This window comes from Rattus norvegicus, chromosome 3 (assembly GCF_036323735.1).
Source record: "Rattus norvegicus strain BN/NHsdMcwi chromosome 3, GRCr8, whole genome shotgun sequence".
Lineage (NCBI taxonomy): Eukaryota > Metazoa > Chordata > Mammalia > Rodentia > Muridae > Rattus > Rattus norvegicus.
Window position 1 is genome coordinate 170,878,607 of NC_086021.1, and position 26,980 is coordinate 170,905,586.

A 26,980-nucleotide genomic window follows, 5' to 3' on the forward strand; every position below is an offset into this window, starting at 1 on the left:
TGGCCAAGTTACTTTCTTATGAAGGTTACCACAGATACATCAGCATGACAGGTGGGGCGTGGGGGAAGAAGGTTCGGCGTGTTCGAGTCAGAGCTGAATATTAGATTCCAGTCACCATTTGATTGATCTTTTAAGCAATTCTGGGATTCTGTCACTTAAAAACCAATAAATCTTTGAAGGCCCGAGGAGAGCAATACAAAAGCAATAAATCTCCATTGTGGAGTATTAGAAAAATAGGCCAAGCTGCCGAGCTGGTTTGGCCGGAGGGTGCAGGAACCTCATGCAGTCAGCTCCTTGATGGCCCCCCGCCTTCTTGCTCTGAATTCTCAGCCCTACTCGAAGAAGTCAAACCTGGGAGGCTTCCAAGGAGTGGGAGGCTGGAATGTAGCCCCATCAGCAGTTAAGAAGTGTGGGTTGGAGGAAGAAAAGACTGCCTAGAGGCCAGGAGGCCAAGGCTTAGGGATGGCTCTGTGAGAACTGCATATAAATACATAGAGGGACAGATTATAGGCTGGGGCTACGCCATCCAGAGTTACAGGACACCCCTTACCCACAATATCATCTCCAGCTGGCAAAAAGCCTCACAATACCTAAAATTCCTTCCAGTTTCCCCTGCCACAGTAGGACTTCACGTCAGAACTATTGGGACAGCAAAGACCTTAGAGTCTGATCTATGTTCAACTATCTATCCAATAGTGACAAGAGTTGTCGATGGCTCAGGATCTAGAATGACTGGATAACGGATCTCTATAAGAGATTTTCTAGACTGTGTTGAGGTGTAAAGCCCTATGCGAAATGTGGGCAGCACCATTCCACAGGCTGTGGTCTTGGATTCAATGAAGAGGAGAAAGGGAAATGGGTACCAGAGCTCATCATTCTCTGCTCCCTAACTGTGGATACAATGTAACCAGCTGCTTGGGTCTCCTGTGATCATGACTGTTCTACCTTTAAACTGTGAGCCAAAATAAAATTTTCCATCCTTAAATTGTTTTTGTCAGGAGTTTTGTTAGCATAGAAAGAAATTAATTAATCACTGGCTTTGTGTACCAAGACCCTAAAACAATTTAACACCTCAGACCTTAGACTTAAATTTCTCAGCTCTCTCTCTCTCTCTCTCTCTCTCTCTCTCTCTCTCTCTCTCTCTCTCTCTAATAGACATGGGATTTCCCAACTAATTTACCCACCAGAAAACTTAGATAACATGCCATGTAACAGAAATAAAAATATTATTAATTCTGAAATCTTTTCATATATTTGTATTGCATTTGTAATTTTGATTTGTTGGAGGGGAAATAAGGACACATAAATTTGAATGCCAGGAGACAACTTTCTAGGCATCAGGTCTTTTTGTCTACCATATGAATTCTCAGAAATTAAACTCATTGGGTTTGGTGGCAAGTACCTTTACTTGCTGAGCCATCTTGCCAGACAAATTTTTTCTCTTAACCATGGCTATTTTCAAACTGACATATAATATTTGTACTTATTTACAGGGTACAAATGACAATCCAATACCTGAACACACTGTGTATCATGGTTGAGTTAGGATAATTGGGCTTCTGAAACATGTCATTTCCACATGTTGGGAACTTTGACATTTTTCTAGTTATGTGAAACGTTATAAATTATTGTCTGCTACATCTACTGTACTATGTTAGCAGGCATTTGGATGTTTCTCTCAACAATTTTAAAATATGATTCAAGTTATCTTTGGCCAAATTCCTGAAGCAAGTTGGAGGTCGGAGATGGTTCCAGGTTGTAGACCATCCAGTTGCTCTTCTTAGAAGCTCCTGGTTTCCAGCGTACAGAGTAGCGCAGTTCCTGCTTTCCTGCATGTAGCTCATCTCTCCACCATGCCCACAGTTCCTCTCAGTCTGGACAGTCAGCTAACTGCATCCCTTCACCTGCATAATGGCTTTGTTTGCTTAGTTAGGTGTTTATTGTCTCACCTCCCTGATCTATTCTATGGCACACTTGCACCAGGATAAACCTCAAGAAGGAAGAGAGGGCTTCTCTTGCTTCGTGCTATACTCAAATCGGTGAGTTCACCTCACTACAAAGCAAGTACTCAATAAATACCTGTTGTGGCCAGCTGCCTCCAAGACGCAAATCCTATGCCCAGGGCTCATGCCCAGGTAAAAGAGGGTAACTGAGATATCTAGTAGTGTTCCTGCTCTCAGAACTGTTGTCCTGAAAGGCCTTCTCTATGTCGTTTCTTAGTCTCCTCCCCTTCTTGGCAAATGCCCAGGCACTGGTCTGAAAATAATTCCAGAGACAGAGCATACACCCACTCAGTGAACCAGAGCCTTGAGGAGGAAAGCAGCCAGAGATGTCTAGACACCAACCATTTTCCCGTTGAGCAGTGACATTTCCTTCCATTTCTCAAGATGGAAATGTCAGCAAACTATGCTGTGCAGACCATCCTCCTAGTAAGGTGGCTTGGCTCAGTAAAGTGAACGTGGGGTGGGGGTCGGAACTGGGCTTCAGTCTTGCCTGGCCTACTTGTTACGTGGCATACGTTTCCTAATCTTAAAACTGGGAGGAGCTTTACAGGAGCCTGATGAACAAAAAGAGAGGGCTGTGTGGCTGTGTAGATGATGGGTTCTCAGCAGTGCGGTGTGGTTCCTTCATTACCCTCGTTTCAACGCCTGCGCCTCCTGGTCTGAAAATGAAGATACAGTCTCACTGTCTATATGTAAAGAGGGCCATCCCCCAGTCTTCGGACTATGCAAAACCTCGTGCATTTCTGTTGCTTCATTCTGTTGGTCCCATCACATACTTTCTGGGTAGAGGTAAGTGAGGGATGAAAATGGAGATGAGGATGAACTCAAAAGCCTCCTTCTAGGCTTGTCTCCCAGCTCCCAGGGGCATGGAAGGCGATGTCACTAAAAAACCAATCACTAGTGGATCCCCATAACTCTCAAGTCAGCCTGAGCCTCCTAGAGAAACCCTGCTTCCTATCCATCTCCCCACTGCCACCTTGCTCTTTAGGTTAAAGCAAACTTAACTAGGCATGGGTGTTTCATTTTTAATAAGCTACCCTTCTCTTGGGTCAAACTGGACACTTGTAACAAGTCAAACCTTATACAGCTCCATGCCGCCTTCTCTAGGAGTTTTCTCTGCACGTCTATAAGTCCTATGTAGAATTCCATGAGGTGTCATAGCATTGTGACTATGTCATATGTCTGTCTCTGTTACTATAGCTTGGCTTCCTGAACAACAGCCCCCGCACCCCATTCATTATATAAAGGGACTTGGTCCATGCTTGTTGGACTGAATTGAGCCAATCTGGAAGTTCCACCTAACATTCTACTTATTTTGATGCACTGAGGGCCTAAGGCCTGGATTTTGAGCAAGCCCAGCAGTCAACACTGTTGCCTTGTACAAAGGGAACCTTGTTTAAAATGAATGACAACCCATCCTGACAGCTATGAATTTGCCCTGGTCAACCTAGCTGGCAAGATTAGGTTCTTGCTTCCTGGGTACCCATGTGAGCCTCAACAAACTCTTATTAAAATAAGCAGTGGGATACTGCAGGCATGGCACCTATGGGACTCTAGCACCTCATAGCTCTGAATGGAAAGAACCCCAAGGGCTCATCCTATCTGAAATCTGTGATCAGATTCTTTGGAGAATACAGAGCCATTTGTCTGTCTGTCTCTCTGCCTGCCTGCCTGCCTGCCTGCCTAACTATCTGCCCGCCTACTTGTCTGTCTGTCTGTCTGTCTGTCAGGGCAGTGAGGCAGGCAATTTCGCAAAAGTACTTACTGTGTTTAGATTTTCCACCCACAAACTACATTTTCCTTAATCATGTTCCAGAAGTTTCTCTCCCTGGCTATTTCAGGTCCCTATCAGGATGTTCCCTTTGAACTGATGTTCATGGTGAGGCTTAGAGTTGCTGACCATCTTCCTTGTAGAAAGTCTGGCTTCTGGCTTATTGAAGCCAGGCACACTGCCAGCCATGTGATTCACCTGGAGATGTGTACAGAAGGGAAAACCGCAGACCGTAGTTCCTCACCTGACAGGGGCTCCCCGGGACTGGGCAGGTTTGAGCATCACTGTGATGGTCGTATCTGTTTCATTGAGTGGGCTATCTGCATCATATTCGGGCATTGATGGAGCTGATGAAGAGAGAGAGAGAGTGGAGGTGATCAAGCACATGTCCCATATGCCCCCCAATGCTTCCCATTCTCTCTCATCCCATCCCCTTGATCACATCCCAGCAGAACAGAGAGGTAGTGAGTGGTAGTAAGAGTGCCATGACATCAGAACTCCTCAGTAAGGGAGGCCTTGGCTTCCCATCTACTTCTCTGTCAGTGCAATAGATTGAAGAGGGGTCAGGCAGGTCCATCATCAGAAAGTACCCCTCCTACCCAGAAAAAAAGGAATACGTGGGACACATAAGTACATTATAAAGATGTGAAAAGAGTCAGCCTTGTTATATGCATTTAGATGCAAATGAAAGGAAAGATGAATTAGCTCCATTTTTTTTTCACAAGACCCTTTCCCCCCCACAGGAGTGTGACTAAATCTAATCCTTTGAAAGGGTAATTTAGCCATTTGTATTATGAGCTATTAAAACCCACATCTCTTTTAATTCTCTTCTTTTTCAGTTTCTGAATTTAATCCTAAAGTTATAATCCCAATCAACGATTTAAAGTTTATTTTGTAACATGTTTATTGGAGCGCTATTTTATAAAAACGTAGAAACACCAAATATATTCAACCACAAGGGACTGTTTAATTAAATTACGTCCATCCAGTTGACGGAACATTATAATGAAGGCAACGCAGCAGAGTGGGAAATACTTATGGGATAAGGATAAGTGGAAACATTAAGCTACAGAAAATCATGGCTTCTGCAAAACCGCATGCAAAATACATATGCATGCAGACTAGATTGCATAGATATTCCAAAATATGGAAGCTGGAAATAAGCGTTCTACAGTGTTCCTGCTTAATGTTGTCAGGCAGGGTGGTGCACCCTGCTGGTAGAAGAGTTTGCAATCTTAGGCTACTGAAGTTTGGCCATTCATTCCTTCATCCCTTCATTTCTTCATCCCTTCATTCCTTCATGAGAGAATTCCTTCATTATTTCATGAGAGCCAGTACTGTGGATAACTTATACTGGTAAGTATTCTATTAAAAGTCCTCTCTCTCTCTCTCTCTCTCTCTCTCTCTCTCTCTCTCTCTCTCTCTCTCTCTCCCTCCCTCCCTCCCTCCCTACCTCCCTCCGACCCTCCATCCCTCCTTCCCTCCCTTTCTCACCCCTCATTTTCTTGCCTCCTTTTCTTCCTTCCACCCAAGGGCATGTTATTTGATGAACTTCAGGAAGTTTATCAATGTGGACTTTCCACAATCCAATAGCGACTTTATTGTCTAAATTGTTCCATTGCTACCAATGATAGTTGGTTCTGCCTCTTTGTATTTCAAGAAATTACCAAGGTTGCAAGAGAAGGAGTGCCAAGTGCAACTCCCTTTCCCCTCCACCGCTCTCTTTTCAAAAGAGATACCTGAAATCTTGGTGGCAATCCGAGTGGTGACTGGGGGTCCAAAGCCCTTGGCTGTGCTGGCCTTGATGGTGAAAGAGTAGGTAGTCCCAGGGTACAGACCCACAAAGAGGTGATGGGTTTCATTCCGGAGTTTGAACACTTTCCCCCTCTGGCTGGACAGGTCAGCACTTGGATCCAGTGAGCCAACAGCCTTGTAATTAATCTGTGTGACAAAATGATATACAAGCACATAAATGCTCTACTCAGTAACCAAGGGAACTCATTGAAGAGGGGCAGCAGGGGCAGGATGGAGAAGAGAGGTGAGCTAAACCAGCATGTGACAGATCTCCTTGGTACCATCCACTGTCCACACAACCACAGCCCTGAGTTTTCTACTGACAAGCCCATGGGCAACCATGTCTAGCACAATCAGAGCATGATATTTTAAGTTCTCTACACTCCCCCCAGCCTCTAGAATTTACAAAGAGGGCAGTTGTAGGGGAGTTACTCCAAGGGAGAGGAGACAGTAGCAGATAGGCATAATGTGGGTATCAAAGGAGGATGCTGGAGGTGAAAAGCTTTAATCAGGATGAGTGATGGAAGATGGGGAGATGGGAGGGGCTAACAAAAATGAAGAGGATATGAAAGCCATCTAAGGATGGGAACTTGCCATCATTGCTATCTCGTGATCCAGTTTACAAAACATAAAGGAATTTGCTGGCATATGCCTCCCATGGCGAGATAATGTCAGTTCTAGGAGCCAGTAAACAAATTTCTATGGTCCAGTAAACAAATTTCCAGTGGCAGGCATGGGGTACCTCTGTGGCTGTTGGTTAGGGAGAGTGTTCCTGAAGATACCACAGGTCTTGACTGCAAAGTATAAAGAAATCTAACTGGAATTGAGCTAGAAGCTCCCTTGCTACTGGAGACTTTTCACTGTTATTTCCAACAGTGCTATAGGCTGTTGCAGGGAGGAAAGACATTAATGGTTTATCCAGCTGTGATCTCTATGAACCACGCTACCAACCTGTCAGGGACAATACCTGCCCACTGGTACAACAATGGTATGAATGCTATATGAACAACCATGGACTTGAGTCCCACTCCACTAGAGAGAACTCATTCCTGGTATTGTATACCCAGTCAAACACTTGTGACTGAAGGGGTCCCCCAGGTGGGGAAAACTACTACACTGTTGCTTAGCTAAATTGGCATAACACCAAGCAGCCTTCTACACATCTATGTTTATACCTACACAAAATAACCTTAGCCCTAATTAGAGAAACCTATCTTTGCAGCGAGGAGCAGTGCATTCAGAACTTGTGGCTAGACAGGATGTGGAGAATAAATGATAACTAAAGGCTTAGCCTCAAATAAGACATTCATACTACGACCTAAGGAGGTGACTACAAAGATCATTACTAAGGTGGCGTGGAAAGAATTTAAGAGCCCAAAGACAAACAGGAAGGCTGCTAAATACATTCTTTCAAGAATGACAATATCATGCCAATCATGAATTCATTAACGCCCTAGCCAACAATCAGCTATGGACTAGGGAGAGGCTCACAGGGTCTTGCCACTTACTGCTCAATTACTGGCAGCTAACAGACTATGTCAGGGGAAAGCATAGTACCTAGTGGTGAGGCCACTGAGGAATCTACCAGGTTCTGATGAGTGAATCCACCAGGCCCAGAATCACACTTAAGATGGCCCAACTTAGGTGCAGGGGAACACAAAACAAAAGATATGAAATCTGGAAAGAGATCAGTAGGGAAGTAGGGGCTAGAAAGAGTGGTAGGAAGCTGAGAGAGTGAGATGGTATTCAGAAAATATATGCATGTATCAAATTGTCAAAGAAGAAAAGTTATTAGTACATTATAGTAACAGCAAAGCAAATTTATGTTATTACTATATTCTGCTGTACTGTATACATCCCACGATACTATTATTTTAGTCTGCTATCAACACAAAATATTAATGAGATAGTTCACGTTCTATAACCCATTTTAAATCTTAGAAATCTGGTATGTATCTGGTATTGAACATTAATCAGTTGAACTAGCCCTTTCCAAAGTACAGTAGCTCCTGTGTTAAAAATGCAGACCACAGGCTAGGGATTGCTCACAAGACAACTAGGGTTCAGTTGAATCCATGTAAATTTCAGGTGGAAAGCAAAAGGTTTGGAGCTCAGACACTCCCAGAATCCATGTAAATGCGACATGGGCATAGTGGTACCCTTGTAATTCTAGGCCTGATATGCCTATATATCAAGCTCTGGGTTGGATGCAGGAAACCTGCCTTAATGAATAAGGTGGGAAAATCATCATAAAGGATTCCCAGGACCAATCTCAGACCTCCATATGCATGTAAACCCCCATAACCAGGTTGACATGCATATATTCATACGCAGGCGTGCAAAAGAATGTAGACCATATATTCTAGCTGCTCAGCTGGTAAGTACATGCATTAAATCGGTACTTTCCAAACTGTCTGTGATGGGTTCTCAGTGTTGTGTCCTTCAATCTACTGCAGACAGATGTTAATATGAAGAGCATACCCCATGACAGTCAATTCATGAGTTGACAACAATCTGACCCTTCTATATTCTGCAATGTCTGTGTCCACTGGTAGATGTCACAGAAATGCCAGGGTATTTAAGTCTTGAGGTTTTCTCTCTCCCACTTTCTGCATTTGTCCTGTGGTCAACGTAACTAATAGTAACTGTACGATAAGCTGTCTTCTGTGGATGATAGCGTGAGTGTCAGGAGCCTGAATCGCATCGCTCTTACAATAGTCTATACAGGATTCTTTTAACATAATACGTTTTTATTGCATGCAGAGTGTTATGATCACATGCAATCCCTGCTCTTCCCCCAACTCCTCCCACTTCCTACCCTACCTCCTCACCTCTTCCCACCTTTGTGAAAAAGATTTAATACTTTATTTTTATTTTATATTATTAGCACTTGCCTGCACGGGCTCCACATATATGCCTGATACCCACAGAAGAGAATCATCTAGAAGACAGCTTTGTGTCCTCTAGCACTAGAGTTATAGAAGTCTGTGAGTTTCTTGGTGTGGGTGACAGGAATTGAACCCAGGTCCTCTGCGAGAGCTCTCTTAACCACTGAAATCTCTCTTCAGCTCCATGTTTTTTCCTTTTCAAAAGCCTACAGAGTCAAGTTTGTGTGATTCATAGGCGTGGAACCACCCACTAAAGCAGGGCTGACCTTTCAAAGGTCATAGCTTTAAGGAAAACTGTGTTTCCCTCTCCAGAAGCCATCAGTGATCCCCACCCCACCCTACCAAAAGTTTCACTGTCTTGATCTTATGCAAGTCTCAAGAAGGCATCTGCTGAAACATAACATTTGAAAATTTTTTAAAATCTACTTTGCTACATTAAGAAATATGTCATTAAGGGCTAGCCAGCTAGGCTCAGTAGGCAAAAGTACTAGCCATGCAAACCAAGTTTGATGACTGGGTCCCACATTAATATCGGATGTGGTGGTGTGCATCTATATTCCAGTGTTCCCTTGGCAAGGTCAGAAGCTGGAACAGGAGTCTCACTGACCAATTAGCTAGGAGTATGCAGTGCAGGAACAGATATAAGAGACCCTTCTTCTGCTAGGTCAGAAAAGAGAACCAACTCTTAACAGTTGTCTTCTGACCTCTCTATGTGCAGTGTGGCATCTGTACACACACACACACACACACACACACACACACACATACACACACACACACACACACACACACACACACACACACACACACGAAGAGCATTCAGATAAAAAAAATAAATTCCTTGCTTCTTTCTAGAACAGCCAATCCAGGCCAAAGAGGAGGCCCATAGTCTTTATCGAGAATGCGAACATTCTGATACCCACAGAATGTGACCACTCTAGCATAGGTGGCAGACACGTTGGTGGCAGAGTGATTTCCCTCTCCTGTGTAAGGCAGCAGTGACACACAAAGCAATGATGTCATGTGCTTAATGACAGAGGCCTGACTTGGCTAGGATCAGAGTGAGGCTAGAAGAGCATTCCATGTGCTCCCAACGTGGACTTTATACAAAGAGCCATCCGCAGGAGGCTAGCAACTTTACGGTGTTCTGATAGGAGGACTGTCTTTCCTACCCAAACTCAGAGGCAAACGCTGTAGGCCCCCACTTCTCCATGCTTTCCTGGTTGGAGCCCAAGTGACTGCATTAATTCATTAGGTCCTTTGATAACCTGGGGGTTTAGCTATACTTACACTGTTTTCTGACCTACATATGCATGTCATGGCACACATCCAAGCATGCGCATGAATGCACACACACACATCACATACACACACTCACACACAAATTGAATAAAATAATAAAATAATACGATAAGAAGTTTATTTAATATAATTGACTAATTTATTATTTAATTAATTTAAAAAGTTTATTTACTATATATATTTACTCTATGTAATACATTTACTATATAAACATATAATAATACATATTCATATTTCCTGGCTACCTTACTTTCTGTTTCTCATCCCGCTTCTTCCTTTTTAATTAAACTGGTATTTCTTACGTTACTCAAACATTTGCTCCGCATCAGATCATTTGCTTAGAGGCTGCATCTGAGCAACCGCGAACCAAGATTCGATGCTCAGGGAAGGAACTTGGGAGAGAAAAGATACAAACCTGAAGCATGGAAGGGAGTCAGGATAGATGGAAAAGCCCTTTGGCTTCCAGGCAGGGACATTATGCAGGGCAAGGGCCTGAGGTGGGGAGAGGCTCACACACAGAGAAGTCCAAGGTGACTACAGAGGAGAGGGCAAGTGGGGGAAAGTGTACAGCCAGACTCCCGTTTCCTAGCAACAGAAGAGGGAGCGTACCTGGGGCTAGGGACCCCAGTGCATCAATGGAGAGGATATGGCTCTGTATTTTCTCAAAAATCAGTCCTAGTGACCTGCCTGGCCTGGTGGCAACTCCACTGATATACAGACCCTGAGAGCGAAAGCTCATGCCTTATTTACCAGCCAGTGCCTTCCCATGCTCCAAATTCAATCCGAAAGCGATTCAATTTCTATGGAGCTGTCAATATAATACACCACGCTCCCCTGCTCTCCTAACCTTTCCTGGTATTACAGGATCCTCACTTACTTGTAATGAAACACTATGAATAAATCAATGTATGTTAATATAGCATGTCTTCAATTTTTTATGAAGGGCTTCGCCAAATCTAATTCCCACTGCTTTGTCAGAAACAGTCTTTGAAAAATTTAACTTGCAAGTTTTACAAAGTTAGTGGGTGATCAGGCTGGGGAGGGGAAGAAGAAAGGTGTTGGAGCCATGGCTACCAGTGAAGAAGGCGATGGGAATCTCTGTGTTGGCGATGTGGGAAAGAGAACATTTATTAGGATGCCAAGCACAAGACAGAGGGCTAGTCTCGCTTCATATGAGTCCAGGGGTCTGGAGACTAGATCTAACTACAACAAAATGCTGGAGGCTGCTCTTTTCTCTGGCCGGGGACAGTGGGGTTATTGGGTAGAAATCTCATGTATCTTCTCATGAGAAGTGTGCTTCCCTTGGTTCTTCAGGATGAGACTGCCTCCTTGCCCCTTAGATTAGCCAGCTTCAGATCTAGGCTGATTTCTGGCCTTCCCCTTGACCTGAAAGTTTGATTTCACTACTTGAAAAGACTTACAGTCTGTTTAACCATGGGGCATTTGGACGAGTTAAGGTGTTACCTCAGGACACTTTTTTCTTCCTGTGTTCTCTCCTTAAGTCATGACTCCTTATCACTGGACCTCACTTAAGGCCATACTTTGTCTGAAAACCTTCTGTGGCTCCAAGCCACCCCTTCCTTGTATTATCAAAGACATGTAGACACATCATTTCCCCCTTGATTTAATAACTTTATAATAACCATGCAATGATTTCATCGAGTCTTTCCCAGTCTTTATTTTTTTTTTCTTTTTTTGTTGGTAACCTAGAGATTGATAGAACAGAGACCACAAGTCAAATCCAAGTATCCCCATGACCTTTTATAGAAAAGGGTTCCTGACCCATATGCTATGCTAGAAGCTTCTCTCTCTCTCTCTCTCTCTCTCTCTCTCTCTCTCTCTCTCTCTCTCTCTTTCTCACTCTGTGTCTGTTCATCATGTGCGTTCATGTGTATATGCAGGTCTACACGTGTATGGGTACATATGTGTGTAGATGCATGACGGTATGTGTAGCATCAGATGATACTCTTGAGTGGCTTTCCTTAGGGACATCATCCACTTTACTTTGGGGACAGGTTTCTTATTGTCCTGAAGCTAACCAGCAAGTCCTAGGGGGTCTGCCTGTCTCTGCTGAAAATACAACCACATACCATCATCCCTAGCTTTTTGTGTATAGGGATTCAGGGAATCGAACTCGTATCCTTATGGTTGCAAGGAGACACCGACTCAGTCATCTCCCTAGCCAGGACAAGTGTTCTTTGTGTTCAACATTTCCTCAACTTGTTTGTGAAAACAAGCAAACATATTAGCTATGGGACTGGGGCAGTTTGCTCAATGTCTCTGAGCCTCTGGTTCTTCCAAGGAAAACACAGGTTCTAATTTTAGTTTCTGTTGCAGAGTGACCTTTAGCTTCTTTCTCTAAGAAGACAGCGCCCATGTGCAGGAATGAGGCTCCAGCTACCATGCAGGCAACCCTAACTTCTGCACCAAGACCCTAGTGGACACAGGGACATCCTGAGAGGAAAAGGCTATTCTTTCACCAGAGCTTAATGGATGGGACAAGAAATATAGCAGCCCTTCAAAAGGCTCCACAGGAAAGACTCTGCTCAAGATGCTGCCCAAGTCAGGGGTCTGACTCAGGAATTAGTCTTGTTCTGAGAGAACAGACAGAAAAAACATGGTTCTGAGGCTAAGAGGGCACATAGGGCTAAAGAAGAGATAAGATAAAGTGGCAAGAGTCACGTGACCAGGACTCTTAAGCACGTGATTAGAAGACACAGCATGATAAAAAAAATTTTTTTAAGTACACATTTTACCCTAAGTCCTTGGGAGGGGAAGTATGTTTGCATAAAAATAATTTAATCCTAAACAGAAATGGTTTAGAATCTTTGTGGGTGTGTTCATTCCTCAGCTGTGGAAACTGAAGCCAAGAGAGGGCGTGGTCAAGTGTGGGCTAGGGTAAGGTAGCCTTGAGTAGGTCAGGCAGTAGCCACTGCAGGGACAGAACATGGCTGACCTTCTCTGTGGCTGCTTCCCTATAGGGCCATCTCTCAGATGATGTGTGAATGTGAGGGTCACTGTATGCTAGAAAACCCAAAGCCGAGGATTGTTACCTAAAGTTCTCAACCTTCCTAATGCTGTGTCATCTGTTAGTACAGGGCCTCATGCTGTGGTGACCCCAACCACAAACACTTTTTTTTTCGTTGCTACCTCACAACTTATTTTGCTACTGTTATGGTTAATAATGTAAATATCTGATATGGAGGATATTTGATATGCAACCCTCCAAAGGGGTCATGACCCACGGGTTGAGAGCCACTGACCTAAACTGAGAGAACATAGTCATAAATAACGAACTAGTTAACCCCTGGTTATGTATTTATATATGCTCAAGTGGAAAACACCAAATTTGCTTACTGGTCACTGCCAGGAGCAAGGAGAGTTTTAAGCCAATAACAAAACTAAAGTTGATTAAATATAGTAACTCTGCTTGTTGGGGTGACCACAGGGACTGAGTTTCTACCTATATCCCACTGGCTGAAGACTCCAAGAGTCTCCTGCAAGGCTCAACACTCTTTACCTTGACAGTAACATTGGAGTCTCCATCTTGAACTCTCTGGGAGGGTCAGTGTTGGTATTCTGTCTAAGCTCCACCCCCACAGCTACCTGGGATCAGCCAGGTATGCTCTGCCCCACAGTTGCCTGGCAACAGTCAGCTGTGCCTGGCTATAAAAGGGGGCTGCTTGCCCCTCCTCTCCCTCTTGCTCTTTTTTCTTCTCTGCTCTTGTCCCTTCTCTGTCCCTGTCTCTTCTCTCCCCTCCTCCACCCCTTCTCTCCGTGAGCTCATAGCCAGCCTTCCCTCACTGCTCCTTTTCTTCTCTCATTAAACCTCTCCACGTAGAACCATGTTGGTTTGATGTGCTTTATCTGGGTGTGGACCGAGATTTAAGCCCCAACATTTAACCCTAACAGTCAATGCGCTAAATTTTCCCTCCCAATAGTCTTTACCTTCCTGCAGGGCTTCCTGTTCATGTTTTGGAAGTCTCTATAGACTAGAGTTTTAGCAAGATCACAGGGTAAGCAGAAGGAGCCATTTCAGTGAATAAAAGGGGTTAAGTGCTCCTCCTTAAGCTCAGAACAACAGGCTATTTTCACCCTCTTCAGAAGGACTGCCACTATGATCCTACACTTGACCATAGCTACACAGGGGGCTTCAGATCACACATCTCAGAAGGGGGCCAGCTCAAGGCAATCCCTTTTATGAAAAAAAAATAGTGTTGATCTTTTCGTTCCAAAGATACTTTGCATATAAAGAGGAATGTCATCTCTCTGGAAGATAAGTGGAAGACACAGATGTTTACAGTGGCCCTGCCACTCACTTCCTGGCTACAGTGATCCTTTTCCCCTAGACAGCTGAGGTATGTTATAACAGCAGAAGAGTGATTAGGACTGTGCACCATGCACTATGCCTTGCATTTGAAAGACTCTAGAGCCAGAGAAAGTGCATGGGGACCAGAGCTTCCCTGCACAGTCAGAGGCCAGTCAGGCTACTGCTAGAGCTGCCAGTTTCTGAAACTAACTTCCTGTTGGGCTCTGTGCTGGAATATGGGGGCAGGGGAGAGGTAGGTGAGGCCATCAACACAGCTCTGGGAAAAAAATACAGGCAAGTCCTTGGAAAAGGCAGGTCCCAGAGTGATTGGTTTGGCTGAAGAGAAAAAGGAAAGATGATGGGAGAGAGGGGAGGAAGGAGAGAAATAGATCTGGGCTAGAGGGATCTGTTATTATGGAGAACAAGGAGATATGTCAACTCACTGCCACATGGGAACCTGGCAAAGGAAAAGAGGCCACAGGTGGAAGTGTGGTCCTCAAAGTCTGAACTCTATCAAATAAAGAGGGGAATTGTCATTTTTACTTTTGGTAAGTGTATCAAGTTTTTGAAGAGGTTAATTTGAAGAAAACTTGGATATAGGGTAAAGAACTCTCTATGAGGTGGTGTGTAAACGTGTGTGCGTGTACGCATGCACACTCACATGTATATCTCTCTGTGTGTGTATGTGTACATTTGTATCTTTTTTGTAAATTCTCTGTAGGCATGTAAAATCATTTCAAAAATAAAATACGGAAACCAGGAACAATGGCGCATGCCTGTAATCTCATCACTTAGGAGTCAGAGGCAGGAGGATAGATAGTTGGAGACCGGCCTGGCTATATAGTGAGACTTTCCTGGGGTTGAATCAGGATGCTTTGCATTTACTATCCAACGGACAAAGCCATAAGGCTGGTCAGTAAGGGAGAGACAGCATGGAACATAGCTGTCCCTACCACTCAGTGCCCTCTCCTCTCAAAACCAACGCCACCCTTCAGCTTCCAGGCAGGGTCCAAGTGCATGAGTTCCTGTCAAGAACTGCTTCCTCTACCAATCCAGGCACTTCTCCGGGCCTTAGTTCTGGCCTATTTCCTGCACCTTGCTCCCCATCCCCCACCCTGCACAGGAAGAGAGTTCTTACAGTTTCACACAGATGATCCCGTGGCAGGGCCACCATCAACTCAGACAGCTGCAAAGCTCCTTTTGCCTAAACTGTCATAATGCCACTTACTAATATGAAGCTTAAACCTCCCTTCAGCTTTTAATCTCATGCTGGGGTATCTGGGGTGCTATGATTTTGTCATTTTAACAGAACCCTTCTTGCTTAATGAGTCTGTCTAGTGCTATCCCCAGTGGCTCTTAGCCAGCAAAGCAATACGACTCAGGTTTCTAAATGTAAGCCACTTGCCCTTCCAACTTTGCAACCAGTCGATTTTGGTTTTGCTAAGTTGAATCTGGTTAAACTGCTGAGGTCCAGGGTGAATTCCTCTCCAATTGGCTTTGAGCAGGCATACAGGAGAAGCTTGTCACTCTATGACACTGCTCTTGGGAACCTTGGAGCTACACCAACAAACTTCTTGGCAGAAACAGGCTGGCCACACCCTCCATTGAGGGCAGATCCCAGCTCTTTTACTTTTGGTGACAGGCAAACACCCATGTTGTCATAAGGGAGCAGCCGGACAGAGTTTCCTGAATAAATGAGGATTCAGAAGATATAGCCAGCAAAACCTAATATAGTACAGGAGGGATGAGGGGGTTCAAGTAGAGAAATCATTCTGCTGGTGTCCTCAATTTTCAATCCCACCACCCAGCCTGTCCCTAGCTTGGGTGTCCAGTTTCTAGGGGAGAAAGGTCAGCTGTGTGGACCTAAGGCTGTCCTACCACACGAGGGATTTACCCAGTGTGTTACTTTTACACTTCGGTCAGCAGCTACTGTAAAGCCCAACCAACTCTGTTTTTGAAAGAAACTCCATTTTGTGCCAGGGTCCAAACTCCAAATCCGAGTCCTTCTAAGCAAGCATCCTATGGCAACCTACCCCTCTTAGCAACAGCCAATCAGGCTACCACAGCAGGGAGGCTCATAAAGATAACTTAGCCATCCTGTTCCTCAGGTGGTTTTGTCCCCATGTTTAGTTCCTGCAGAGAATGCGAGACATTCAGTTTTTAAAATAATGACTTGCTGATCTGTATGGAAATTCCCCAAGTTTGCTGTAACCACAATAAATTCCCCATACCCCTAGACTTGGGGATCTCACTATGACTCCTGCAACAGGGATAAAGAAAGACTCTAGAGCTTGTAATAAAGACCCTTATGTGTTTACATAAGAATTTGCTACCCTTTGGCCTTTGGGGTACATGCAACTTGGGCATAACACTACTAAAGAGAAGAGAGATTGGTTTGGGGCTCACAGTTCAGGAAACAGTCTCTCAAGGTGGAGACAGCTAAAGTAGTTTGGTTTGTAGCATCAGGGGCCCGTGGTATACAGCTCAACAGACTAAGAAGCTGAGAGTGTAGGCTAACATCAGGGATGGGCCTTAACACTCCAGGTCTACCTCCCAGTGACTACGTGCAACAACTGACCACTGCCCACAGAAGGTTCCATTACCTCCCCAAACAGCGCTACCAGCTTAGGAACAGGTGTTTAAAGACATAAGCCCAATTTACCATAAAACCAAAATATTAAGCTTCTCCAGGCAAGTCCATAACCACCTGGCGTACTGCTAGTATTAAGTAATTCTTCCTTTTTTTTTTTTAAGTGACAAGACACAAATGTGGGCTCATCTCACTGATTTATCTCCCCATCCTTATAGGATTTAGGAAGTGAATAAAAAAGTGGGCTTAAGGCCATCCTCTGTAGCCAGAAAAGGCTTCAAGTGGAGGGATTGGGACACCAACTCAGACACAAAACTTCCCACCTACACTCTGTCATGCCTGCATGATGTGCTGGGACTAGAGTCTAGCATAATCATCATTAGAGAAACCAGAGCACCTTCAGCCAGCAACTGATGACATCAGATGCAGGGTTCCATAGGCAAATATTAGGTGGATTTGGGGGTTCCTGTGGAGGAGAAGGCAGAAGGATTGGAGGAGATAACAGAATCAAGGACACCACAAGGACACAGCCCATTGAATCAACTGACCTGAACTCAAGTGGGTTCATAGAGATCAGGGAGCCTGTTCCAGTCTGACCTAAGTCCTCACATATGGATGTGTAACTTGGTGTTCTTGTGGGACTCCTAACAGTGGGAGCTGGATTGTCTCTTACTCTTTTGCCTGACTTTGGGACCCTTTTGTTTTTCCTACTGCATTTCCTTGTCTTGCCTTGGTGTGAGTCTGTGTGCCTGGTTTTATTGTAGCTTGTTATGCTGTGTTTGGTTGATATCCCTGGAAGGCTTGCTCTTCTCTGAGGGGAGATAAAATGGGAAGGGGGTGGATGTGGGGGAAAGGGAAGGGGTAGAGAAGAGTCTACGGGAGGGGAGGGAGAGGAAACTAGTCAAGATATAATATTGAGAGATGACTAAATAGAAAGAAAAAACAAAGGTGGGTTTATTCTAAGAGTCATGAAATCCCTGGGCCACAGGCAAAACTTATATCCTCAACTCTAATTACAAAAGTACCTCAACTTATGATAGAGTTGTGCCAGTATAATCAAATTGAAAAATGCATTTAATGGGCCTCACCTAAACAACATAGATGATGATGGTAATGATGATAGTGATAATGTTGGTGGTGGTGGTGGTGGTGATGGTGGTGGTGGTGGTGGTAGTGATGATGGTGGTGGTGGTGGTGGTGGTGGTGATGATGATGATGATCGTTATTTCAGTCAGGTTTTCCCCATATATTTCAGGCTATCTAGAACTCACTATGTAGCCTAGGCTGGCTTTAACTCTATGATCTCCATGTCTCAGCCTCCCAAGGCATTCTAGGAATGAGCCATCACTCTTGGCTAGCCTATCTGATGTTAGAAAACTCAGCCTATATTGGAACAGAATAACTGAAGAAGAAGTTTACTTTACAATGAAGCACTGTCTGCATCATGTAGGCAACCTACATGGGTACTCTACTGAAAGTCCAAGTTGGAATCACTAAGCCAAGATACCCTTTTATGCCATTGTAAACACACACTATCATAAGTCATCAGAACTACCTATCACAACATTGATACACACAAACATTCACTTGCACCCATCCTTTCTCGGGCATCCTGCAAAGCACTCACTATTCATGGAAACACCAAATTAGACCAGAGACTCCTCTCACTCTGCTTCTCATTCTGCAGAGAGGAAACTAAGGCTTGGGGAAAAATAGTTATAATTCCTTAAGTTTATGCTTTACACCTGGCAGGAACCCAGGCAGTATGAACCTAGAATCCACTGGTCTGACTCTGTGCTCCATGGCGATCAGGATGAGTTGGCACCATCTGGCTCTCCAGGCCTGGAAAACTTGTTTGCTCCTGAACTCTTGTTTGAAGAGGAATCTTTCAATTTTAGTGGGGTTCACTTAATAGGGTTAAGCAGAGCTCCTGGTTAGGAAGGTGGGCACACAGAAGCCAAATTTAAGGGGAGTTGGCTAGAAATGATTTTAGACAGCTAGGTAAGTTAGGATATCAAGGTTGAATTGAATTTCCTTAGCTTTCTAAGGAGTTCCTCTTGGCAGCACATTACTTCCTGCCTCCTTGTCTGAGGTGAAGGCATGGGGCAGGTTTTTGAGACCTTCCTAGGGAGAAATCCATTGATTATAGAATCACGTGTTTTGGGGGAGCACCAGTGGAGGATGAATTGCGAAGTTTCGCTCTATTGCTTTTTTCTTTCATTCAGCATTTTTCTCATGAAATTAAAATAGAATTGATTTCTCTCCCCCATGGCATTAGGCATTAAAAAGGGAATAAAAAGGCAGTCTGATCTCAGATCCAGGCACCAAATGCAGCCAGCAGGGCAGTGTTCGTGAGAGCGTTTTTATTAGTTTCCGTTTATCACAGGAAGCTTTTCAAAGAGCCTATTTGGAGGGATGGGTCTCCTCCTCCCTAGAGGAAAGATGAACTTTTATTTTTCTCCTTCTTTGGTTAACATGACTCTTCATCTAGCATTCTCTCCAACTTTGTGCTCTCCTGTTAGAAGGTCTCTCTTTTTTAACTGCGTTTCTTGATGTCACCGTAGGAGCAGACAGACACACAGCCCGTGACATCTCCTTCTGTAAAGCAAGCTTTGAGGAACCTATCTCCTGTTCTAAGTGGCTCTGGGCTCACAGCCTGAGGGGATTTTTCCATTTGCAATGTGCTCAGAGGAGAGTTGGGTGTAGGGGAAGGAAGTGGAGAGTCAGGGAGGCTAAGAGACTGGCTAAGACCACAGAATGAGGAATGAGTGGGTTCTTCTGGTGCTGGAGCTGGAAGACGCATGGCAAGGCACTGCCCAGCGAGATGCCAAAGACTTGGGTGTACGCTTTACACAGATGGCCCTGTACAGCAACAATGCCTGTTACAAGCACAGTGTGGGCCACATTTGTGATCTTTGTGTTTTCTAAGAACCTTACGGAGAAATGGAAGAAAGAAGCTTGTGAAATTAATCTGGGTCATATACTTTATGTAGCCAACGTAGCTGCATTGTTATTGTTTTGATATATAATCAAGACAAAATTACTAAAGGAACAGCGTCTATTCCACTTCCCTACTGAAATCTAGCATGGTTTGCTCATGGCTTGGTTGGTAAACTGCTTGCTCCTCAAGCATGAGGGGCCTTAGTTGTTCCCCCAAGCACCCTGTTAAAAATAAAAGCTGAACATCATGATATATGTAAGACCTCAACTCTGAGGACGTGGGTGGTTTCTAGGTCTCACTGACCAATCAGCCTGGCTGCATTGGCAAGTCATTGGCCAGTGAGAGGCTCAGTCTCAAAAGCAAGGTGGACAGCTCCTGAGGGTGACATGCAAGGTTGATCTCAAGACCCCCACATGTACACATACACATGGATGCATGCACTGGAATACACACACACACACACACACACACACACAACACACACACACACACACATCTTTGGCCATACCTGGCCACTGGGCTTTAGATTAAACGTCCCTGGCGTGTGTGTTGGGTGTACACAGTGGAGAACGAAGAGAATTTTAATCACTTGACATCACCACAACCCATTTTGACCTTTTGGGATAAGGAGGGTACCCTGGTAAGGAATGATCGAGAGTAATCAGTAATATCAGAACCTCTTATTGGAATCTATACATTGAGAATGAGGATATAGGATTAAATGATGCCATTCTTATGGGAGAGCATCCACTGCGACTGAGCATGCCACCGGTTCTAATGTCAGGTCACTGCTGCTCCCTGCACATCCTCACATACACTGCCCTGGGAACCTTCTCCTAGCCAGGCAATTGCCAGGGTCACATGTTATTTGTCTGTTTGCTGTATGTTGTTCCAAGGGAGTTTCCCACAGTGCCCATAGAGAAAATTAGTCACTATACCCTTCAGCGTAGCCATGACTGAGCCCAGAGCAAGACCTTGTGGACAATATCTTCCCTGACACCCTCTTTTTCTAGAATCCTAATTGATGACAATGGGATAAAGGTACCTTTGTGGGGCAGCCCAGATCCCTGGACACCCAGACCAAGCTTCCCTTTCCTCTCCTCTGTATCTCTGAGCAGAACTCAGACAGATAGACTTATTACCTCTGTGTGCATTGTTACTTCTCACTGCCCAGGCTCCCCCAGAATCGGGAGGTTGCAGACCATGAGCAAAGTGGTTCTCTCCATCTATTGAAAGACAATGCCCTCCGCAAGCAGGCATGTAAGTCTGATGCTTCAGCTCTTGAGAGATTCTGGTGGTTTCTTCTCTTTTTATTTTAATCTTCTTATTGACCAACAGGATCTACTTCCGCACTGGTGGCTCCTAAGGACCCCTAATATGTTGTCAAAACTGTCACCTCTGTTCAGTTCCTCCATCTGTCCTGAGTGAGACATGATCTCAGAGGCAATGGCAGGGGTCATCCATGAATCATCCAAATTCCTTCAGAGACAGAAGACACACATGGCTCTTGCCTGTTTAGCCTGTAATTCTGCCTTTGGCTAGTGCTGTCAGAACGTATGTGCCCGTGTGAGAAAAGAGTGGTTTCCACTCTCAGCACCTATAGCCATTCCACTAACTCTACAGCCCATGTGGACTTAACTGATTAGCAAAACTCAGGGTCCTAAGTGGGCGATTGCTGCATGAAACCCACACAGTGAGCAGTGTGATTGCCTGCCATCTAGAGCCATGCCACACTAGGCAGCCATTGTAGGAAGAAACAAAACCTCAAGCTGGAAGGGAAAATAACCTTAGGATTTTTACCTGTGCTGTGTGTGTGTGTGTGTGTGTGTGTGTGTGTGTGCGCGCGCGCGCGCGTGCACGCGCACTCATGTGTGTGTTGTGGTTGTTTTTACTAAGCATTATACTAAATGTTTAGTTGTTGAGTTGCAAAGGTTGTTATGAGCTGTGCTCTCTGCAAGAAGCAGACTCAGAGACGTTGTGTGTCGCCTTAAGGATTGGCCTCCCAGGGATAGGAATCAGGGCTGAGATCCAGCAGAGCATCATCATAGGCAAGATACACTGCCAGGATAGCACTCAAAGTTACGGGACCTACACTGGACTTCCGTGTTGTGGTTTGCCCTGGAGTTATCTGTATTTTGATGCTAATTCCACTGCCCCAAGGACAGCTGCCCTGTCACGTACTCAGGAATCAGGTGACTTCACCAGAACCACCTCCCCATTGAATTTGTAAAGTACAGGTGAGGGGTACGTACAGGATAGAAGGAGGCCTGTCATTGGAGGAAAAGGAAGGATGGGCGGGAGAGAAGTTTGAAGGAAGAGGAGGAGACTAGGACAGAAAGGGGAGACAGGAGAGAGGAGAGGGTGAGAAGCCATGGCAGGTGATGTTAAGATTCTGCTCTGTGTATTTACAGGTTGTTATTAATGTTCCTAAGGAATGGATGGTACCGGGCTTTGTGTGTTTAAGTGGGCAATTATATCTTACCAATTGGAGCTAAGATTATTGTGTTGTGTGTTCTTTTATGTGAGGTTTTGAATGTAGGAAAGTGTGCGGCTGGGCTGTGTTTCCACCAAGATATCTAGCAGATATCTTGGGGCACTGTGGTACAGAGCTAGTGGGGGTAAAAGACACCGTTACACTTTATTATTTTTATATTTTTACAACAACACTTCCAGCCTTGCACATTATACTAAGATGTGTAAGATCATAGAGGAAGACTTCGGACATCAACTTCTGGCCTCAGGTAGCTAACCTGGAGTCACTGACGATTACTGAGACAGAATGTGTGGTAAGGACCAGCTGTTGAGAGTTTACTGTTTGTTTTTAAAGGTAACCATTGATCCTAAATGTGAATACTTCAATTCGTACCAAAGATACGGAATCCTAGGACTCTACCAAAACATGCTGGCCCTGGATACCTGGGAAAGAAAAAGAGATTGGTGCAATGAACCTTCCTTAAAACCCTCTAGGCCTGAAGGATCTATAGAGCCCAGCCTCTGGTCTAGCCTACTGTTCCATCTGCTAGAAATGTAGAAGGAGAAGAACATGGTCATGGGCAGAATAAAATGGTCAAACAAATTCAGAAGATTGTGGTTTACAAGAGATAACTGTTACTCATCCTGGCTACCCAAAAGCTGAATCCTCCAGGTGTGTAGAGTTTGAATACATCAAGGTGAAGGTTGTTATAAACAGTGTTCTCTGCAGGGAGCATTCTCAGAGATGTTCTATGTCCCCTTAAGGGATGGCCTTCCAGGATCAGGTATCAGGGCTGAGATCTAGCAAAGCATCGTCATAGACAAGATGTACTGCCAAGAGAGCATCCAAAGTAACAGGACCTCTTTATGTGGTGGACATCTGGATCCCTGGCCTACTACCAAGCTTATAAATCTCCCAGATGTGGAAAAAACAACCCAAGACTCATTACCCAGCATGCCAAAGTGTGCAACTCAAAGGCACAGGGTGTTTTGTGTGGGTGGTGGAATCAGTCCACCAATTCAGATGAAGGTTCTTTCATTGAAAAATATCAAACCTTTCATGAAAGACATTTGATAAAGCAATAACAGTAGAAATGGGCTTCCAATTTCTCTGAATATGAGCATAGAAACTCTCCAATGTAGACCCTGCTAACTGGCTTCTCACTTCCTCACTGTTTTGCTGGGTTCACTGTTGGCCTCAGAGGATTAAGTACCCTCAGGGGCTCATAATACTCCCAGGCTATTTAATTCAAGTGTGGCTTGGTGGGAAGGGTGGAACTGTGAGAGTTTGTGTCTTTCCTACACTGTCTCTTTTATCTAGTAACAAGCAACTTTTTTTTTTTTTTTTGCTATCAGATTTGCCTCCAAAAAGGAAAGAATCAAGTAAGCAACACTTAGGACTCTAAATTAGGGTACCCTGGAGAGGTTCATCCCAAACTCTTTTTTTTCATCCCAAACTCTTACATTGAAAGCTGCCTCCCCACTCCCTGGAATTTCTTTGCCATTTTGGTGAAAAGAGCCAATGGCCATACACATGCAACAATGGTGTCTGCAGGTGAGGAAGACATGAGGTAAAGTGTTAGGATGAGAAGAGCCAGTAGTGGCAATGGCCAGAGTTATCCCCCTGCAGGCTCAATGCCTCAGAAACAGGTGCTAGAGAACCCACAGCTAAGCAATGAGGAATAAAGCCAGTGTTCCAACAACGGAAGGAGAGACAGGCCAAAGGAGGCATGAAGCAGATGCAATGCGAGAGAGAGAGAGAGAGAGAGAGAGAGAGAGAGAGAGAGAGAGAGAGAAAGAGAGAGCACACAAGAACTGGATTTTCTGGTTGTATATCTAGGATGGCCAATCATTTTCAGGCAGAGCTCAGAATTTTCTGGAAAGCCAATCTTATATATACTTTTTGGGAATTTCATACTTTTTCAAAAATAAATTTCCTTGACAGAAATATCTAACCTAAACAACTGCCTCACTTAAATCTTTAATAATTTTCTTCTTCCCTCAGAAAGCAGACAAATAATATAGGCTTTTCTAGCTCTGTGACTACCTTTATGTTTAATTTAGCCGACCATCTCATGTCCATGATCCATTCGTCCTCATCCCAAGTCATCTAGCCTGTTTGTTAGGAGCCAGGATACATCTAAAGTTCGAGCTCTGAACCACATTAATTCATGTGGGTACCTGGCTCTACCCCAAGATAACACGGCGTACATATGCAATAGAGCTGAATGCTAAGGCCTTCACTTTACTGTCCTGTCATTCTCTGGGAGAAACAGTCCAGGAAGCAGCTGTGTGGGCTGATAAGGGCTTCTCTGTCTTGTCAGACCTCTCGGGCACCAACTCCAGATAAGGGTCAGGGACAGGGACCCACACCTTTACCATGTGTCCAATCTTCTCCTTAGCCTCAGGAACACTCAGGTACACTGTTCAAGTCAGAGGGTGAAGCGAGCATTCCATTCAGGAGACAGACTGTGTTCTTCCTCGCCCATCATGAATAGTATATACCCTTTCTCAAACTGCAGGATGCAGTTTCCCTCTGTGTCTCAGACTGTGGACTTTGTGATTTACCAATATTGAGACTTTGGGAAAGATGCTTAGCTTCTCTGTCCCTCAGTCTATTAAGAGGGAAGAATATGTCCTAACCTAAGTATTAACTGAGAAACTACCTGTAAAACCCTTAGAATAGTTGTCCAGACACAGCAAGGATTTAATAAATAGAACCTACATTTATTGTTGCTAAAACATTGACGTTCTCCCATGATTTTCCACAATGTTGGGAAAAGAATCTAACCATCTGCCCTGTGGTCTGCAGGTCCCATGTTCTATCAGGGCTGTGGCCACTCTCCTATGACTTCCTTGACTGTTTAGATGAACCTAGCACAAGACTAAGTAGGGTCAACGAATAAAGAATTTGTAGGAGACCATCTGGTCTGAGTCAGCATGGAAATTGATCAAATATCACATCATGATATTTCCCAAGACTCCCTGTCTCCTGGTAGCTTGATATAAGCACACTCAGGTAGCTTGAAGGGTGGGAGGTGATAACCACCATCATAATCTGGGAGACTCCAACAACCCTTGGCTTTCTGTCTTAGTTGCTTTTCCATTGGTATGTTAAAACACCATGATTAGGTGACTTGTAAAAGAAAGCATTTAACGTGGTTTATGGTAGAGGAAAGTTAATAGTCCATGATGGTGGTGTGAAGGCAAACACACTGTGGGAGTTAGGTATCATATATGAAGCTTAGGAGAATGAATATTGACCAATGCGTATAACCTCTAAGTAAAGTAAGAACTCTACGAAAAACTTCTCAAGGTTGGATTCTGTTCAACTTAGTTTCCTTCAGCTCCAGAACTGCTGACTGCCTTAGTGGTGTCCCTGAGACTGGGAAGAAACAAGAGAGGCACCTATCCTTGAATGTTTAGCCTTTAATGCATCTTGAATTCTTAGGGAAGTGTAGTGGTTTGAACAAGAATGGCGCCCCATGAGCATTTGATTATACTCAGTGGAGCTGTTTGGGAGGGATTAGAAGGCATGGCTTTGAGGGAGGAGGTGTGTCACTAGGAGCATGCTTTGAGTTTTCACAGTGTGATCTTAGAAAGCATGGTCTTAGGAGGTTGTTGAGTCAGAAGAATTCTTGCATTTTATATCACCTCTTTCATAGAGGCACCAGAAAGCTACCTTATTTCTTCTTGCATGTGCGGACATAACGGGAAAATGCTACTTCTGAAGAAGTTGGACTTTGCCAGATACTGAGTCTGCCTGTATCTTTATCTTGGTTGTGAAAAATAAATTTCCATTGTTCACAAGCTGCCTGATTTACGCTAAGCTGTTGAAGTACATATGCACTGAGGCAACGTCACCCCTGTCCCTATATCACTGAGATTCTGCTATATTTAGGGGACAGAATGACAGAAATATCAGCCAAGTAACATGCAAGACGGTTCACTTTATTGAGCACCTATTGTACTTGGTACTACACTATACTCCTCAGCATATCCTGAATTGTTTAACATGCAGAGCAAACACTGTGAAATTAGCTTTATCCTTCCAATTTTTACTACTGAAGGGACAGAGTCAGAGAGGGTGAGTGACTTTATCAAGGTCACAGAGCTATTGATGCATTGCCAGGCAGGGCTCTGGATTCTATCCAAACTGTGACAGGCTTGTAGGTGTCAGCAAAGGGATGATGTCCAAGACAGTTACAGAATTATTGGATCATAAATATTCATTTTTGTCCTTGTTTTCACAGAGGAGCTTAGGGTTTCTAAATATTTAGATTTTTATTTGCAAACCAACAGGATTCTAACCACTGATGGACTCAGGGGAGCCAGAAGTCACTCCTGCTGGTTTATCAGATCCCCAAATGTCCTGTCTGCAGGGTCAACGCTTCCACAGCTGTGGCATCAACACTGGCCAGCAGCAGCAACATCCAACTTTAAATAGAATTATTGATGCCAAAATTAATTTTCAGTTATGATCTAGAAAGTAGAGACACATATGTACAGCCTCGTCATTTGGAAAATACAGACTTGCTTTGACTCTTGGGATAGCCCTGTATGGTGAACCAACCTAGTTTTACAACCACATCTGGGAAGACAAGGAAGCTTGTGGGGGAGGCAGCACACTAGGGAGTAAGGAGGGACGTCTGCTACCTACATGGCCTATTTACAAGTCTAGCACTCATTCACAGCTCTGTTTATCCTACCATTCATACACTTCACACAGAAGCATCATAGTGAGGCTCACTCTAGGAACAGCCACAGATACCAACAAGACTGCCTTACAGCCAGAATTAGGCTAGGCCCAGGGAAAATTCAGAGCTGAGGACAGAGTGATTCTAAATAGACTTTCAGTAATGAGATCAGCTTCCCCTAATAGAGAGTGTCCAAAGGCCTTTTGGAGAGCT

General features: G+C 44.3%; 1 protein-coding gene and 1 long non-coding RNA gene across 19 annotated transcripts in view; both read right to left on the reverse strand.

Moving 5' to 3' along the window:
• The window catches only part of Ptprt (protein tyrosine phosphatase, receptor type, T), a 1,098,700-nt gene that overhangs the window by 269,614 nt on the left and 802,106 nt on the right, over nt 1-26,980 (reverse strand). For all 18 annotated transcript variants that reach the window (NM_001108603.2, NM_001402009.1, XM_039105540.2 and 15 more), the window contains 2 exon segments: nt 4,019-4,121; nt 5,514-5,715. In NM_001108603.2, coding sequence (NP_001102073.2) covers nt 4,019-4,121; nt 5,514-5,715 — 305 coding nt within the window.
• LOC134486201 (uncharacterized) lies at nt 1,244-3,992 on the reverse strand. The gene is made up of 2 exons (XR_010065041.1): nt 3,082-3,992; nt 1,244-2,662 (listed from the first exon to the last, which is right to left on the reverse strand). It is a non-coding gene; the product is annotated as an uncharacterized LOC134486201 (long non-coding RNA).